Below are 17,500 nucleotides of genomic sequence, written 5' to 3' on the forward strand. Positions count from 1 at the left end.
GACCCGAGGCATTGCATCCACCCTCCTTCCCCTCCCTGTTGCTCTGGGCATCAGGCTCCTTTGCATGCTCCATCGTCAAAGAAAGGCCTGGGAAGACGAAGCTTTTTCAACGGCTATATTTGTTTAATGCTCAAATGTGCAATCTGTTTACGTGTTGTTGCTAATGTTTGTATTTGTTTACAGGCAAGTGGCGACGGCCGTGGGGCAGGTGTCTCATTCACAGGTCAAGCAACGAAGGGCTGCGCGAAAGACGGAAAGGGAAAGTCTCCGCGGGACCAGCACAAGCGGAAGCGCAGGGTGGAGGACCCTTCGCCCTCGCCCTCCCCCTCCCCCCCTCCCAAGCACCAGCGCCAGAACCTCCCAGGAACTCCGGAGGCGACGAAGACCGCGAAGAAGCCGAAGCCAAATCAGCGGAAAAGGTCCCTGAGCAGCGAGAGAGGGTCCGAGACCGCGGGTTCCTCCGGCAGCCAGACTGACGGCGAGAGTGTGGGCAAGCAGGAGCACCCTACGAAGCAGAAGACAGCGACGGGGCAAGAAGAATCGGCCATTCAAGAGATGAGCGGCCAGACAAAAAGGGTTAAGCAGGAGAAAATGGCCAGCGTGGCGGAGGGGCAGAATAACGAGGCCGAAGAAGCGCAAAACAAGCAACGCGCAGCGAAGAGACTTAAGAGGCTCAAGCGATTTCTGCAGTTGAATAAGCACAAGCCTTTCTCCAAGCTGCAGAGGTTGGTCAGACTGAAGAGGTTGGTCAAGCAGAAGGGCCGAGCCAAGCAGAACTTGAGCACAAGGGGACAAAAGAAGCAGCGAGACCAAGCCAAGGGAAAGAGCTTGTTCAGGCAAGATGAAGTGAAACCTGAAGGCTTAGGCAAGCAGAAGAACTTGGCCACCAAGAATGAGGGCGTGGGAAGAGGCTGCGGTAAGGAGAAGAGCGACGCCAAACATGAGATCGTGGTTAAGCAAGAGAATGTGGCTAATCAGGAGATAACAAGTACCCAGAAAAGAGCAGCCAGCAGTATTCTTCATTCATGCAAGCAGGGGCGCATAGTGAAACGGAAATCGAAAAAGAGCAAGAACCCCAGCATTAAAAGTAAACAAAAGATTAGAGATGAGTATTCTGCATTCGGTAACCTCATAGCGAATCAGCTGCGCAACATGGAAAGCAAAAGTACTCTTAACATCGTGCAACACAGAATTTGTCAAGTCATGATTGAAGTACAGATGTGGCACTACAAGCCAGAAATTGCACGTATGCTTTTCCCCAGTCCTCATGGGCCCTCGGCGCCTCCTTCTGCTTCGCCTCCTTCCACGGGTTTTGGCACGGCTGCTCCGGTTACCCCCCATGGCCAGGAAGCATCTGTGCTGCACTACCTTCCCACTGCACTACCTTCTGTCGCACAAACCCAACCGTGTGGTGCATGTTCGAAACAAAGTACTTCCACAACGCGAGTGTCGGGAACCCCAGCCACGCCCCCAACGTCAGCCTCAGTCCTGGTCGCTGTTCCCAATCCAACGGTGTCAAACCTAGTCCCATCTAATCCTCTTGTGCCTGCTCCTGTTAGGTTTAATCTCCCCTCTTCGAACCGTGTTGTGCTTACCCCTGGCTGGTCCAACCCTCCCACGACCAACCCAGTTGTGTTTCCCCTTATTAAGTCGAAGCCGCCAACGACGAATGTTTTCTTAACTGTTGTTAGGCCCAATCCTTCTACCTCAAACCCAGTGGCGTTTACTTCAGAGAAGTGTAAACAACCTTCACTTAGCTTGTCCACATCTAATCAGACAGAGCGTAGTCAAACTGCCGCAGAGCCAGGTAGTCATAGCGCATCTACATCTGACACGGGTGCCCTTAACCCAGTTTCAGTAGAGGGAACAGCCCCACCTAGCCTAGTTACGTCTCATGAAACTACAACTAACGTAATTTCTTATATTCCGAGTGCTACTCTCGATGTAACTGGCATGCATATGGAGAAAACCAACCCAACTACACTGAATTCTTCCACACTGCGCACAATTCTTACTTCAGCTCCTCCTAAGCAAAACTTTTGTAGCCTTTCTAAAATGGGTATTTATGCTCAAACCCTAGTTTCACTTAATCCGCCATTGACAAGGACGACTCAATCAGAGCCAACCATATCCAGCTCGTGCATGCAAACATCAAAACCAACCACATCAATCTTAGATGCTGCACTCAAGTCAGCCATACCAGAAGCAGTCACTTCCATGACTGATGTAACAGGATCGGTCAGTTGCATACCATATTCATCTGTGCCTACACTAAATCTGTTAACACAAATGATAACTGTGCCAGACTCGGCTACAGCACAAGCAAAAACGCCGAAACCAAATGTAGTTATGCCTGGGCCGGCTACAACAAGGTCAGCTGATAACCAAGAACCGAATTTACCAGTAACATGTGTGGCGACATTTGACACACCTATATCTATCGCATCTAACCTTGACACCGAAACAAAGGACCCTACAACTCGTGGTGTAGCAATGTTTATTCCCGTTACGGAGAACATAGTTATGCCTGGCATTGGCGCGTCAAACATGAAGAGCCCAACTGACCCAAATGTAGTGGTAACTGATTCAAATACACTACATGCACCTCAGTCAGACATGTTTGTTGATCCACATGTAGTTACGCCTGGCTCTGATGCTTTGAAGCCTACAACATCATCATCAAATCCACCTTGGCTAAGTGATTGTTCACCTCATCCATCTACAGTAGATGTAGTTTCAACCAACCAGTCTTCCCCACTATCTACCGTTCCAGATGTAGCTGCTCCTATCTCAGTCATTTCAAGTGAAGCTACAGGGGACATGCCAAATACACAAGAAATTATTTCATCTCAGCCAGGGACACTTTCCTCAAATATAACCTTATTGGAGAAAGCTAAACCAAACGAAGGTGCATCCATTTTATCGGCTAATGTATCTGTGCCATCACGTGTACCTCCAAACCAAGAAATATTAGATGAGCTAAGTACACCTGGTGTTAGTGACCCAGCAGTACATCCTGGTCCAAAGTCAACTCTTGAAGCTGCAGATGCAAGTGCAGATACCCATGACGTACCTGTCCATTCACCTGCACTTGTTGTAGAAACATCTGAGTTAACTAAACCATGTTCAACAGCTCCGGTTGTAGATGGAACTGATCAAAATACACCTGTAGCTCCATGTAATCCAACTACATCTATTGTAACTAGTCCAGATCCAGCTACTATTGACTCAGATGGATCCAGCCCGGGTGCGGACATCGATTTGCCTGTGGTATCTACACCCATTACAGTTACTGCTGATAATTGTGTTTGTGTAACTTCTAGTCCAGCTACACCTCCTGTAGCTGCATGTGTAGATACACAGGATGGAGTTACACCTATAGTTTCTAGTCCAGTTACACATATTGTAGCAACAGCTGTTGACGTAGCACAAGTACTTGCAACCGATTCAGTTGCACCTGTTGTAGATATGTCGGGCCCACCCACATCAAGTTTAAATAAACCAACTACACCTGATGAGCCAATTACACCTATTGCAGACACAGATGTATTAGATACACCTGACGTAGCTATGACTGATGTAGGTACTCATAGTCCAAATACAACTGATTTAGATATGGTTGACCAAACTGCACCTGTTGTAGATGTTCGGAGTCCAGCTACACCTCTTGCAGATACTCCTAATCCAGGTACATCTCCCGCATCAGTTTATGATGAAACACCTGGCACACCCAACCAGACACCTACTGGAGCTACTGCTGATCCAGTAATACGTGATTTAGCATCTGGTTCTGTTGCACCTACAACAGATACACCTGATCCAGCTATATTTACTGTGGCATCTCCCAAATCGCCTGCACCAAATGAAGCTTCAGAACGAAGTGTACCTGGTGCAGCTACTGACCCAGGTACACCAGACCTTGGTGTAGCTTCTGATCCAACTACATCTGCTATAGCTTCTAATCCAAGTACACCTGTTGTAGCTACTGACGTAACTACACCTGATCACGCAACACCTAGTGTAGCTGATGACCCAGTCACATTTAGTGAGGATGCCCATACAGTTCCACCAAGGGTAGTTTCTGATCCAAGTACACCTGGCGTAGGTAGTGACCCAGCAAACCCCGGTGTAGCTATTGGCCCAACTACACCTGGTGAATCTTCGGATCTGGTTACACTTAAAGAGGTTGCCGATCCAGCTATCACTCGAGCTACACCTAGTGTACTCACCGAAGCAGCCACACTCGGTGAAGCCTCAAACCTGACAATACCAGGTGAAGCTATCGACTCAGCTACACCTAGCGAAGGTTGTGATCAAGTAGTACCTGTTGAAGGTACTGATACAGCTACACCTGCTGAAGCTGCTGAAAGTACGAATGTACCTGCTACAGCTGCAGAATTTATTAATCCAGCAACAATTGCTAAAGGTAGCGGTGTAGTTACACCTGCTGAAAGTCCAGATCCAAGTTCAGCTGTTGAAAGTACTAACCCAGTTACTGCTGCGGAAGGTAGTGACGCAGCTACACCAACTGAAGCTACTGAAAATGTAGATTATACTACATCTGCAGAAGGTACTGATCCTGCTACACTTGCTAAAGGTATTGATCCTGCTACACTTGCTAAAGGTATTGATCCAACAACACCTGCTGAAATTCCTGATCCAACAACACCTGCTGAAATTCCTGATCCAACAACACCTGCTGAAATTACTGATCCAACAACACCTGCTGAAATTACTGATCCAACAACACCTGCTGAAATTACTGATCCAACAACACCTGCTGAAATTACTGATCCAACAACACCTGATGAAATTCCTGATCCAGCTACACCTGCTGAAATTCCTGATCCAACAACACCTGCTGAAATTACTGATCCAACAACACCTGATGAAATTCCTGATCCAGCTACACCTGCTGAAATTCCTGATCCAACAACACCTGCTGAAATCCCTGATCCAGCAACACCTGCTGAAATTACTGATCCAACTACACCCGTTGAAATTACTGATCCAACTACACCCGTTGAAGTTACAGATCCAGCAACACCTGCTGAAGTTACTGATCCAGCTACACCTGCTAAAAGTATTGATCCGGCTACACCTGCCGAAGGTAGTAGCCCAGCTACACCCGTTGAAGCAGAAGATCCAGCGACATCTGCTAAAAGTATTGATCCAGGTACACCTGTCGAAGATAGTGGCCGAGCTATACCTGCTGAAGGTAGAAGCCCACCTACACCCGTTGAAGCAGAAGATCCAGCGACACCTGCTGAAGGTACTGATCCAGCTACACCTGCTGAAGGTACAGATAAAGCAACACCTACTGATGGCACAGATACAGCAATACCTGCTGAAGGTTCAGATCCAGAAACACCTGCTGAAGGTAGTGGCCCAGCTACTCCCGTTGAAGCAGCAGATCCAGCTACACCTAGCGTTGCTTCTGGTTCAACGACACCAGACCCAAGTGTAGTGTAGATGCATCTAGTGTGGCTGTGTCTGATTCAACTGCGTAAGATGTGGTAGTCTAATAGCCAGTTCAGTTACATCAGATGCACGAAAGCTAAACACACGAAATAACGGAGAGAATCAGAGTCCATTTGCATCCATTTTACTGTAGTTATCTTTGTGGTTGTTTATTGCTTGTTGTGACTTACCTTCATCACCTGGCGTCGTTCCTTCCACCGGATCCATGCCCTTCCCTAGTTCCTATGACAGTATTCCGAAGTCATTCCGCATTTTAAACTCTTCCTGTGATATATCTTGTGATGAGCGTTTCGTCGGTTTAAGCAGAAAAAAATCCAAAATTCTGTGATAAATCTTAGGTTCTAAGTATGTTAATTTTATGTCACTATTTAAGTTCTCTAATATATCTGTGATATAGCAACATAAGTATTCACTAAAAGCACGAAGAATTTCATCAGATATTGAATAAAATAATCACGAGCAAACACACGATGGATATATTCGCAACGTCAACAGCAGGGTACTAACAGCGCATGCTCACAGACGCGTATCGTACCCGTATTAAAAGTGTTATCAACGCCACTGGCTTACATGGCCCGCACAGTTGTTAGTGATGAAAAAAACACTTCAGTAAATCTGTTTTTGTCTCAAGATCTTGTTAGATTCTTCTTTTGTTCGTTCGTCCATGTTCCGTAAGATAATTAGGTATGTTTAAGCAAGTAATTTTGCTTGTTTTCCCTTTTTCTTACGTTTGTTTTGATTTATATTATCACAAGTTCCTATATATATGCTCCCCAGGTGATAATAGAATAGGCAGCAATTCTTCCAAGGTATCTAATTCATGTAAAATGTATGTTGTTCAACGTACATTTTCCCTTTGAATGAGGAATTCCTAAAAAAAAAAAAAAAAAAAAAAAGTGCTTACAGTTATGTCAGAAACAGAATGTTAGAAGATTAGGTCAGGGGTGTCAACCCAGGGGCCTGCGCCTGCGCTGTTTTATTTCATCTTCAAAATAATCAATGATCAATACACACGCACTTAAGCATACACATAGACATACACATGCACATGCACATGCACATGCACATGCACACATACACATACACACACATACACACACACATACACACACACATACACTCACACATACACATACACTCACACTCACACACATACACACATGCACACATACACATACATATACATACATATACGCATACACATACACATACACATACACCTATACACATACACCTATACACATACACCTATACATATACACCTATACATATACACCTATACATATACAGCTATACACATACACCTATACGCACACAAACTTATACACACACAAACTTATACACACACACATACACATACATGTACACATACACATACACATACTTACACACACACACTTACACTCACACACAAACACACGCACATACATACATATACATATACGCACACATACATATACATATGCACACACAAATATAATAAACACTAACACATACATACATAGGTACACACAAACATACATACATACACCCACGAACATCCACACACCCACATACACCCGCGCACAACCACACAACCACACACCCACGCACACACACACACACACACACACACACACACACACACACACACACACACACACACACACACACACACACACACACACGTGCACCTGTTATAATTTGGCCCTTTATACGCCAATGAAATGTGGCCTGCCGGTGTTTGACACTCCTGGATTAGATCATAAAATGATAGCTTTTAGTGTCAATAGAATATCCTTATAAATGCTTCCAGCCTAAGAGTCTGTAACTCGATGATGATAATATGTGGCTGTGTTTATTGCTTAACTGTTAACGATATGCAACTGGTGCTTGTGTCTGAAGCTCAAAGCCTGAGAAATACTCCCGTAGGTGTTGTATGCTAAAACAGGCCACAAAGACCTCCCGCTCTCTCTCATATGTGATAAAAGGTTACTTTGTAGGATTCATTGCTTAACTATGTGAGTCAGACGCACAGTGTTGTGTAATCCATTAATTACTTATGGATATTTACAGAATTTCTGTCGCATTATATTTTGTTGTTATTGGTTCATGTGGTAAGGTTTCGTTAATAAAATATCTAGCTATGTGAACTATTGTTTTCCCTCGCCCCCAACTATACTTTCTTACCAACTTGAAAGAGAAGGAAAACTTAATCACTAGCATATTTGGACTCCCTTGCTTGAGTAAACCCAACAATTTTAAATGTAACTGTAATTTAAATAGAATTGTTGGACTGAGGTTTAAAGGTAGCCAGCATAACTTAAGTTCGCCTCACGGCCTTGTTTATTTTTTTTTTCTATTATCGTTTAGTGTTATATGGTTATATAATGTAAAGATTATATAATCTAATGAAAGAAATATTGAAACTTGAATCCCAAAAGTGTTCGGCTTAAATGAATAAGCAAATGAAAAGAACATAAGGGCTAATTTCTAAAATGGAAATTAGAAAAATTAATAAACAAACAGATAGCACCTCACGCACCCTTCCCCTCCCTCCCTTTCCACCTCCCACTTTCTCTGACATACAGCTTTACTGTGCTATTACTCAATATCTTTGACAGAATTTCATAATTTGCCTATGACATAGGTTCTCGCTGCCACCACGAGGCATTCCTTGTCTCGAACTATCAAGGAGTCTGGTATGGTGCTCCTTGAAAGCTTGATTAGTATCATAGGGATTAGACAAAGCCGTCCGTCGAACTGTTAGATTTATTGTGGAAGATACAAAGAGAAGCATGCACACGACATGCGCCAGATATATGACGAACGTGACAAAAATACAGGACACAATATATTACAATAAACACACTTCGGCTTACCTAACTGACCTATGAAAAAGATGCTAAACTAACTACACTACATTTCGGTGCAACAGAGTATCGGAATGCGGAGTTCAGATCATGAGCACGTATGGGTCAGCGGTACATAACCGCTTCCTTCAGAAGCCTGCGTCTCTCTGCCTGATAAAAAGTCCTATGAAGGTGGACGTAGGTATACCTGAACGTCTTGACGGGCGGAGACGGTCGTTTGCTCGTTCGCACAGAAGAAATGGTATCTCACGGGGTACGTGTGTGCCAAAAGCGTGACGTGGCATAGTGGTGGGGCGGCGTGCCACTACAACCGCTCCCTTCCAGACGGCTAGCCGCCCCGGTTTGCGCAATCACCTCCGAGGCCGACGTGGATTCTTGTGGCCTACGCCCTAGCACATGCGGCGGCACGGCCACGATGGGGCTGCTCTGGCGGCTGAAGGATGCATCACTAGGAACGGAGGGAAGCAGAATTGTAGACGCAGACGGACGATGGTCGCTTCGGACCGCAACAAAACAGACGTCATTAATAACTAGGGAACAGCAAGTGAGGTTAACATCCACGTACTTTAGTGGTCACCCTGGGCATCAAAAACGGGCACGAGGCGTACATTTCCGAGAACAGGAACAAGCTCGTGGTTCCACGACATCAGAACGTTAGCAGGCGGGACGGGCGTACAGCTACATAAGTATCAAGACCGGAACGAACATACGTCTCCTTGGGCGTTAAGCAGTTACAAGCAAAATGGTCATACTTCATAGATCTCTAAGGACAAATTACAGGCATCAGGTCATGTACCAAACCCGTGCTTTACTTCGCAATCACACAATTCCCGGAACTCCCATAAACACCTTTCACCATGCATAGAAAGCACCAAGCGTTCACTGTCCAGGTACAAGCATCATGCTTAAACTTGCTTAAAGGCACTTAAAAGTCTTGTATTTAGTACACACAACTCATGCAGCCTGACAGCAAACATAAAAACAAAATAAAACAATAACATTAGAAACAATAACAGTAAAGCATAGCGGTATACAAAATAATGATGTGCGGAAACAAATATACATTTAGGGGGTCATCTATATCTGGTCAGCCTTATCCTGCATAGGGTGATCCATACCTTCGGACATCATCAATTGCAACTCATTATTAACTTTGAATGGTTTGATTTTATGACGGTGTACCCTGTGTTCCGTCAGTATTGCGACATATTTTGCCACATAAGTTACTGCATCCACTATCTTAATTATTCTTTGTGGACCAAGCTATCTGGATGCCCGGCAACATTGGGCGTAACGAGCTCGAGGAGACGCAGCCACGTCTCCAGCTCCCGACTCCGCGCAAGAACGTCGCTGCTCGGACGGGCCTTGAAATACAGTAGGGCATCCCAGTCGACCCTAACCTTAACTTGCGGAGAACCCATGGCCTGTAGAGACGCGGGACCATTCGGACGACCATTAGCAAATTCAGAATTGCCGTTCGTACGACTGCAACTGTGATCAGTGACGACCGTGTCGTCACTACTAACACTGTTCTCGTTACTTATGCCAACTAATACTGTGAATGGTAATACGAGTCATGGCTTCCAGAAGGCGCGATACGTTATCGGTTTGATGGATCACAATTTCTTTCAACGCTTTCATTCCACCATGCGCTTCATTCATCCCTTCACGCACTTCCTTCATACCTGCGCGCAAATCGCTCATATTCATTTGTCTCTTTCAACCCTTCAAGCACACGCTCATACAGTCCTCCCGCGGTATCAATTGGTTCAAAACCGCTGCCTCTATTCATTAACTCTTGTGAATCATGCACCACACGGACTTGCAGTATAAACCGTACTATTCTGACTAATTATGCCGGACCATCCATCAGCAGAAGCTCTCTTTTCGTCGCTACCACTCTGCTCACGTGCGCCACACGCATCCACGGTGACACCCTCACAAGTTACGTTGTGGCATTCTTAGTTATCGTCAAAACGGAAAATCACACAAACGGACTAAGAAATTGCATTAACTGAATTCAAGTTACACCTTGCGCACTTACACGCTTGCAACACATAACGCTGCGTTACCTCGAAAAGGATACGTAAAAACACTAAATGCACCATGCAACTTCAGTACACTAAATGCACAACTATAACGAGCTGCACACATTTATAGTACGTATGGGTCAGCTGTACATAACCGCTTCCTCCAGAAACCTGTATCTCTCTGTCTGCCGAAAAGTCCTACGAAGGACGGGCAGAGACACTGCTGGGGTGTCATGCCACTACACACTCACTCACTCACTCTCTCTCTCTCTCTCTCTCTCTCTCTCTCTCTCTCTCTCTCTCTCTCTCTCTCTCTCTCTCTCTCTCCCTCTCCCTCTCTCTCTCTCTCTCTCTCTCTCTCTCTCTCTCTCTCTCTCTCTCTCTCTCTCTCTCTCTCTCTCTCTCTCTCTCTCTCTCTCTCTCTCTCTCTCTCGCTTTCCCTCTCCCTCTCCCTCTCCCTCTCCCTCTCCCTCTCCCTCCCCTCCCCTCCCCTCCCCCCTCTCCCTCTCCTCTTTCTTCTTTTTATCATTATCTTTATCCCTTTAGCTCTCTCTCCTTCTACCCTTTCTCCCTCCCTCTCTACTTCCTCTCCTTTCCTTCCTCCATCTCTGTCCGATCCTCCCTCCCTCCCTCCCTCCCTCTAAATCTCCTTTATCTTTCCTCTCCTTCTCTCCCTCTCCCGCTCCCGCTCTCTTTCCCTCCTTCCTCCTTTTTTTCCTTCTTCCTTTTTTTCTTTCTTCCTTCCATCCCTTTATCCCCTCTACCTCTGCGTCGTATTCCTCCATCCCTACTTCTATGCCCCCCCCCCCCCCATCTGCGTTATCTTGACTAAATACGAAACGTATGTTACAAGTACAAAAATAAATCTATGCTAAAGTGAAGCTAAAGAGGTTTTTGACATGACTAGAAGTTTGTTGTCATTAATATAGTAGTCGCTTTATAGCATATAACCTAAAATGTTCAGCTATAATTAGTGCAGCATAATCAAGATGATAATGATGCCACTATATACACAAGTATCAATATAGCTGGTCTTGCCAGTTGAGGGTGGTGTGAGTAATATATATAGGCCGTACACTTGTATATATATGTACACATACATGAATGCATGAATTGTTTACATACATTTTCTAAAACAGTAACTCGTGTTATACTTTGTTGGAAGAGTCTAACCCTAAAGTACTTCTTTCTGGCAATGAATTTTACTTCTAAGTACTTAATCGTCTAGATTCCTTGACTGAAAAAGATCAAGAAGTATTCTCTTCAGAGGGATTGACTTGTAAGCAGCTACACAGGTGGTCGATTTTTTCCCCCTCAGTCCCCACCTGGCAGAAGAGTGGCTCGGAAACTAGGCTTGTGACATCACGAAGTCGCAATTCTCTAATCTACCTGGACTTTGTGTGAATGGCAGGGAGAGGGAGATATTCGTTGAGTTGCGTGTCAAAAGACTGCAAATAGTTTAGTATCAGTTATTTTTGTATGTCATTTCTGAAAACCTTTTTCTCTAAAATGATTTTTCTCTCTGTTTCAGGTGTTGCAGTATTGCTCTGCGGCGTTGGTCCGTGGGCCGCTCATCACAGAGACACTTTTCAACGGGCTGGTCAATGCGTTTCCCAAAGAGACGCTCTCGACTATCTGCCGCTCGTCCAGCGACCTCACCACCTTCCTGAAGATGCACTCGAACACCTTCTACATGCAGGGCAATATGGTGCGCCTCGTGCACTCCGCCAGCAGCCCCGCCACCAACTCCACCGCCCTCCCATCCATCAATGGCACCGCCCCGTCCTACTCTCCGACCTCCTCCTTATCCCCGGGCTTGCAGAATCAGCAGCCGCAGCAGCCACAGCAGCCACAGCAGCAGCAGCCCCAACCACAACAGGTACAAAACAATATCGCCGGTGGAAGAGGAGGGGGAGGGGGGAGAGGGGGAGGCGGCGTGTCGTCCTCCCCGGAGCGCGAGGAGGATCAGCCAGCTTCCCCCACATCGCCCGGCTCTCCTGCACGCCCCCCTGCCGCCCCCCAGCACTCTCTACAGCAACAGCAGCAGCAGCAGAAGACCTTAAAGGCGCGAGTCAATTCCCTCCTGAGGAAGACCCTGGCCGACAACAGCGAGCGTGACCGCGTCAGCTACACGAGCTCGGCCGTCGACGGCAGCCCGGGCAGCGAGGGCAGCGTGACCGGGCGCCTCATCCGGCACACGCGCGTGGTGGTGTCGGTGCGGGAGGCGCGGCAGCTTGTGAGCAGCATCTTGGCGGCGAGGCAGCCGGTGTCCTTCGACGGGGAGGGGGTGAACCTTGGTCCCTCCGGCCCGATGACACTCCTGCAAATCGGTCTCGTCACTGGGCAGATCTACATCTTCGACGTGATGGTGGAAAGGAACCTCATGTACGAGGGAGGCCTCAGGGAGCTGCTCGAGTCCTCCGACATCGTCAAGGTAAGCGCCAGACTCCTTAGGCTGAACCTCATTGACTTGGCTTGTTACTTTCGTTGACAATCAAGATCAATGTGGAAGGTGTTTTTTTTTTTTTGTGGGCGTTATTTTCACTTGCAATTACGCCGTAAACTTGAACATTCGCTTTAAACCTCTTTTTAAATGGTCATAGGTCTGCAGCTAGGACTGCTTATTCCATGGGGAGGGGAAGTAGGAATTAAATGGGGAACGAGGTAGGGTAGCAAGAATATAAAAAACTGTTGTTTATTAGGAAAAGGTGTGATGTTACACTGTACTCCGGATTTCTATCACTCTTCCTGTTCTTACAGGTTTCGTTCCTCTTAATTTAAGTGACAGATGTTCCCCTCACTCTCTGTCCTGGACCTTGTTCTTTCTCTTCGTTCTTTCATACCCTCACTTCCCCCGTAAAGATCAGGGCCAAAAAGGAATGGGATAAACACGGCGTAAAGCACTCATTTATTATTTTTATAAGATTTTTCTCCCCAAGTTGCAAATAAAGCAAAGATGCTCTACCATTTGCAATTTTCCACGGGATATAAGGGGCAAGCATCGTGCTGATTGTGAACATGTGCTGCTTTTGACGTTGCTAAGCAACGGCAGACCTTGGCGATGGGATTTGAGAGAGAGAGAGAGAGAGAGAGAGAGAGAGAGAGAGAGAGAGAGAGAGAGAGAGAGAGAGAGAGAGAGAGAGAGAGAGAGAGAGAGAGAGAATGGGGAGATAGAGAGAGAGAGAATGGGGAGATAGAGAGAGAGAGAATGGGGAGAGAGAGAGAGAGAGAGAGAGAGAGAGAGTGGGGAGAGAGAGAGAGAGAGAGAGAGAGAGAGAGAGAGTGGGGAGAGAGAGAGAGAGAGAGTGGGGAGAGAGAGAGAGAGAGAGAGTGGGGAGAGAGAGAGAGAGAGAGAGTGGGGAGAGAGAGAGAGAGAGAGAGTGGGGAGAGAGAGAGAGAGAGAGAGAGTGGGGAGAGAGAGAGAGAGAGAGAGAGAGAGTGGGGAGAGAGAGAGAGAGAGAGAGAGAGTGGGGAGAGAGAGAGAGAGAGAGAGAGTGGGGAGAGAGAGAGAGAGAGAGAGAGAGAGAGAGAGAGAGAGAGAGAGAGAGAGAGAGAGAGAGAGATAGAGATAGAGATAGAGAATGGGGAGAGAGAGAGAGAATGTAGAGAGAGAGAGGGTGGAATTAGGGGAGGAGAGGAAGGGATATTCGGGTATTTTGGGCATTTAATTCAAATTATAAGTTTTGTATGCACGGGAATCCTTTTCACTCTTTGATTCCCAGACAAGTTACATTTGTTTGTCAGGTCATTTCGAGTATTGGAAAGCAATTGTCACAGGTCATTGGTGGCCAGTGTGTGACCCTAGACCCCTTTGCCCACCTGCCTTCCATCCCCTTTTGTGTGACCTTAGGTCCTGCGCACACCTGGTCACCACCTGCCCCTTCCCCTCTTTTCCCCCACTCTTGTTATGCGAGTAAGCGTGGCGTGACGCCAGGTGCAATGATGTTAATAAACATAACCGAACATTTGCATTTTGGGAAACATACACAGTAGAAATTCCTTTTCCTAACATAACGTAAATACATAGGCACTGCAAATCTAGCCGTTATAGGTACAGATAACCATAGCAAATCCAGAATCGTCAGGCCTTACGAAAGCGCATTTCCAAGATGGCACGAGGCTGAGCGTTCCACGGGGCCTCGGGGAGGGCCATTGATCAGTGCCGCGTCGACAGCTGCCTCGTAACAGTTGGCGTCACACCTCCCTTGCGTGACCTCCGAATCGGCGAGGGTAACGGGACGGGGGAGCCGGAGATAACCTCGCCTCTGGGAACAGTTATTAGGTCACATCGCTCTAATAGACGGTAACGGGTTGGTAATGAGGAATGATAACGCTATTTTCTGCTTGATTGTTGGTAGAAACGCCGTTAATGAAACGCCCCGCCCCTCCCTTCCTCCCCCGGCTGTACCTGGCCCTCGGGGCAGTGACGTCAGCATCTTCGCGAGACCTTTCCGAGAAATGAAGTCCGCGATTAGCTGCTTGGAAGGAGGCCTTGTCTGACATGGCCTTTTGTTGAGGCTGGGGAAAGTTGTTGGCATTATATGCATTTGTGTTTGCGCGCGCATACACACGCAACCACCCACCCACCCTCCCACCCACCCTCCCACCCACCCACCCACCCACCCTCCCACCCACCCACCCACCCACCCACCCACCCACCCACCCACCCACCCACCCACCCACCCACCCACCCACCCACCCACCCACCCACCCACCCACACATACACCCACACACACATACAGAAATGCATACACACACACACATACACACACATGCATACTCATGCATGTCGTACATACATATGTTCATCTGTAGAATTTTTAACATCCACGCCATTAGAAATACTTTTAAGATTGTATAGTACTACACCTTAATCCCAGCCCCAGTTTTATGACTGCACTAATACAGTTATAAATTATACAGCTCATTAAGCGAATACATTACACCCGCGAAAGAATACAAGGAGGCTCCCAAGAAAATAATTAAAAGGGATCAGCCTAGGTGAGAGTGAGGAGGGAGGAAGTTTACAGAAATGGATGTGGCAGCAGCTGTCATCTCCTCGGTGTTTGCATACATTAATTAAGGCTTTTGTTATTGTAAATGTGATGTTTAGGGAAAATGGTACCGCTAGTGCTGATAGATTTTTGGGGGGGAGCAGAAATTAATTTTTTTTGGCAGGTTTTACTTGTTTATACATTTCGTTTTTTTCTTTTTCTTTTTTTGTAATCGCTGTTGATTTGGAAAAGCATTTTCAGATTGTTAGGATTTTTTTTCCCAAATTGATACCTCAGGATAATTTGACTGGTGAGTTACCCGGCAAATTCTTTTTTTTATTTCGTTGTGGTATTTGCATTTTTAATTCAAATTTTGCACGAAAGGTATACCTGAGAAGATTAGTCGTTTAAAGTATTTAATCCCATTAGGAAAATACCTGGGCGGATTAGTGTTTTCGCACGCGTGTCAAATTGTTTCTTGGAAATTGGACGCATCGTTTGCATTTTTAACGGGTGAAAATATGCAGAAAGTAAAGGGAGAAAATATGAAAAGAGAGGAACGAATAGTAACGAAGATAGAAAACAAAAATAAAAAGATAAATAAACAAGAATAGATCATGATAAATATTTATAAGTATAAGATGAGGAAAAATTAAGGATGGTCAATTCAAAGGGAAGTAAAGATGTGTAACGAAAAAAAATCCATAAAAAAGTTCAGATACTGAGACTCCTCTTCCTGTTCAAACCAGTATCCCTTCTCCCTTTCCCTCTGGAAACCCCTGATTTTCCTTCACCCCTTTCTCCAGTCAGTCCCTCTTCCCTCCCCCGCTAGCAGTCACCCCCTTCTCCCCTCTCCCGCTAGCAGTCACCCCCTTCTCCCCTCTCCCCTCTCCTCCCCTCCCCTCCCCTCCCCTCTCTCCTCCCCTCCCCTCTCTCCTCCCCTCCCCTCCCCTACCCTCCCCTCCCCTCCCCTCCCCTCCCCTCCCCTCCCCTCTCCCCTCTCTCCTCCCCTCTCCCTTCTCTCCTCTCTCCTCTCTCCTCCCCTCTCTCCTCCCCTCCCTCCCTCCCTCCCTCCCTCCCTCCCTCCCTCCCTCCCTCCCTCCCTCCCTCCCTCCCTCCTTCCCTCCTCCCCATCCTCTCTCCCGTCACCGAGCCATGCCTCCTGAGGGGCCCATCGCTTCCCTGCTAACCGGTTCCAAACCTTTTCGCGATCGAAGGAACTCCTCTTTGAAGGATTAGTGCAACCGAGATGGAATTGGATCGCTTGCTTTCGAATCTGAGCGCAGGCACCGGTTCCGTGTACCATGAAACTTATCTTTGAATCTAATGAACCAATTACTTGTCCTCTGTTATTAATCTGGGATATTTTGCAATGTAGATAATTTGTATAATTTATGTTATAAAGCTGGGTTATTTTGCTTCGAAGATAATTTGTATAATTTATGTTATAAAGCTGGGTTATTTTGCTTCGAAGATAAATTTACATTATTTAATTTAAAATTCCAGGTTATGTTGTAAAGTAATTAATCTAGTAGATTATTTCACATTATTTCATTTGCAAATCTACGTTATCGTGTAACATAAATAATCTTGTGATTTTTTGGTTATATATTTAGGTTATATATATTTGTTAACGTAAATCCAGTATTCACTTTCAGACTACACATCTAAGTTGTCTTTTATGTATACCAAACGAGCCAATCAGTCTGAATCATACTTTTTTTTATCCAAGCCTAATCCTAAGCCTTGACCTAAAGATGCCCCACCCTACGCTCTCTCAATCCATCAATCCTAATCGTCCCAGGTTCTCGTAATCCAACCCAGATGCAGCTGCTTGCGGTGAAAACGGAATGGGGATGTTTGCCTGTTGTATGGGGGGGTCAGGGCCGTCCGGAGTAATTGGCCATGGGTCCTTTAATTAGCCCGTAGTTCTTGCTAATTGGTCCGGCGCGAGATAGGTCATGTGGCGGAGGGGTTGCCGGTTCTTGTGTTGAATAGGGGGTGGGTGATATTTTGTCTTGGATTACGTTTCGGTTGGTTGGTTTGTGGGTTGAAATGCGTGCCGTTGCTTTGGAAAATGTGATGGGAAATTATTATTATTATATTTATGTTGTGTTGATGAAAAATATATGTATGTATGTT

At 46.1% G+C, this 17,500-nt stretch overlaps 3 protein-coding genes across 3 annotated transcripts in view; 2 read left to right on the plus strand and 1 right to left on the minus strand.

The window, feature by feature from the left end:
• Positions 1-5,643, plus strand: part of LOC125047425 (mucin-2-like) — a 6,963-nt gene extending 1,320 nt beyond the window's left edge. The window contains exon 1 of the mRNA XM_047645615.1: positions 1-5,643. This exon is cut by the window's left edge and continues 1,320 nt beyond it. Coding sequence (XP_047501571.1) covers positions 127-5,472 — 5,346 coding nt within the window. The 5' untranslated portion in view covers positions 1-126 and the 3' untranslated portion in view covers positions 5,473-5,643.
• The window catches only part of LOC125047429 (dolichol-phosphate mannosyltransferase subunit 3-like), a 23,676-nt gene extending 17,543 nt beyond the window's left edge, over positions 1-6,133 (minus strand). The window contains exon 1 of the mRNA XM_047645621.1: positions 5,652-6,133. Within this exon, the coding sequence (XP_047501577.1) occupies positions 5,652-5,657 (6 nt within the window). The 5' untranslated portion in view covers positions 5,658-6,133. The remainder of the gene's footprint in view (positions 1-5,651) is intronic.
• The window catches only part of LOC125047426, a 124,988-nt gene that overhangs the window by 12,242 nt on the left and 95,246 nt on the right, over positions 1-17,500 (plus strand). Inside the window, exon 2 of the mRNA XM_047645616.1 lies at positions 11,895-12,797. Within this exon, the coding sequence (XP_047501572.1) occupies positions 11,895-12,797 (903 nt within the window). The remainder of the gene's footprint in view (positions 1-11,894; positions 12,798-17,500) is intronic.

This window comes from Penaeus chinensis, chromosome 41 (genome assembly GCF_019202785.1).
Source record: "Penaeus chinensis breed Huanghai No. 1 chromosome 41, ASM1920278v2, whole genome shotgun sequence".
Taxonomy (NCBI): domain Eukaryota; kingdom Metazoa; phylum Arthropoda; class Malacostraca; order Decapoda; family Penaeidae; genus Penaeus; species Penaeus chinensis.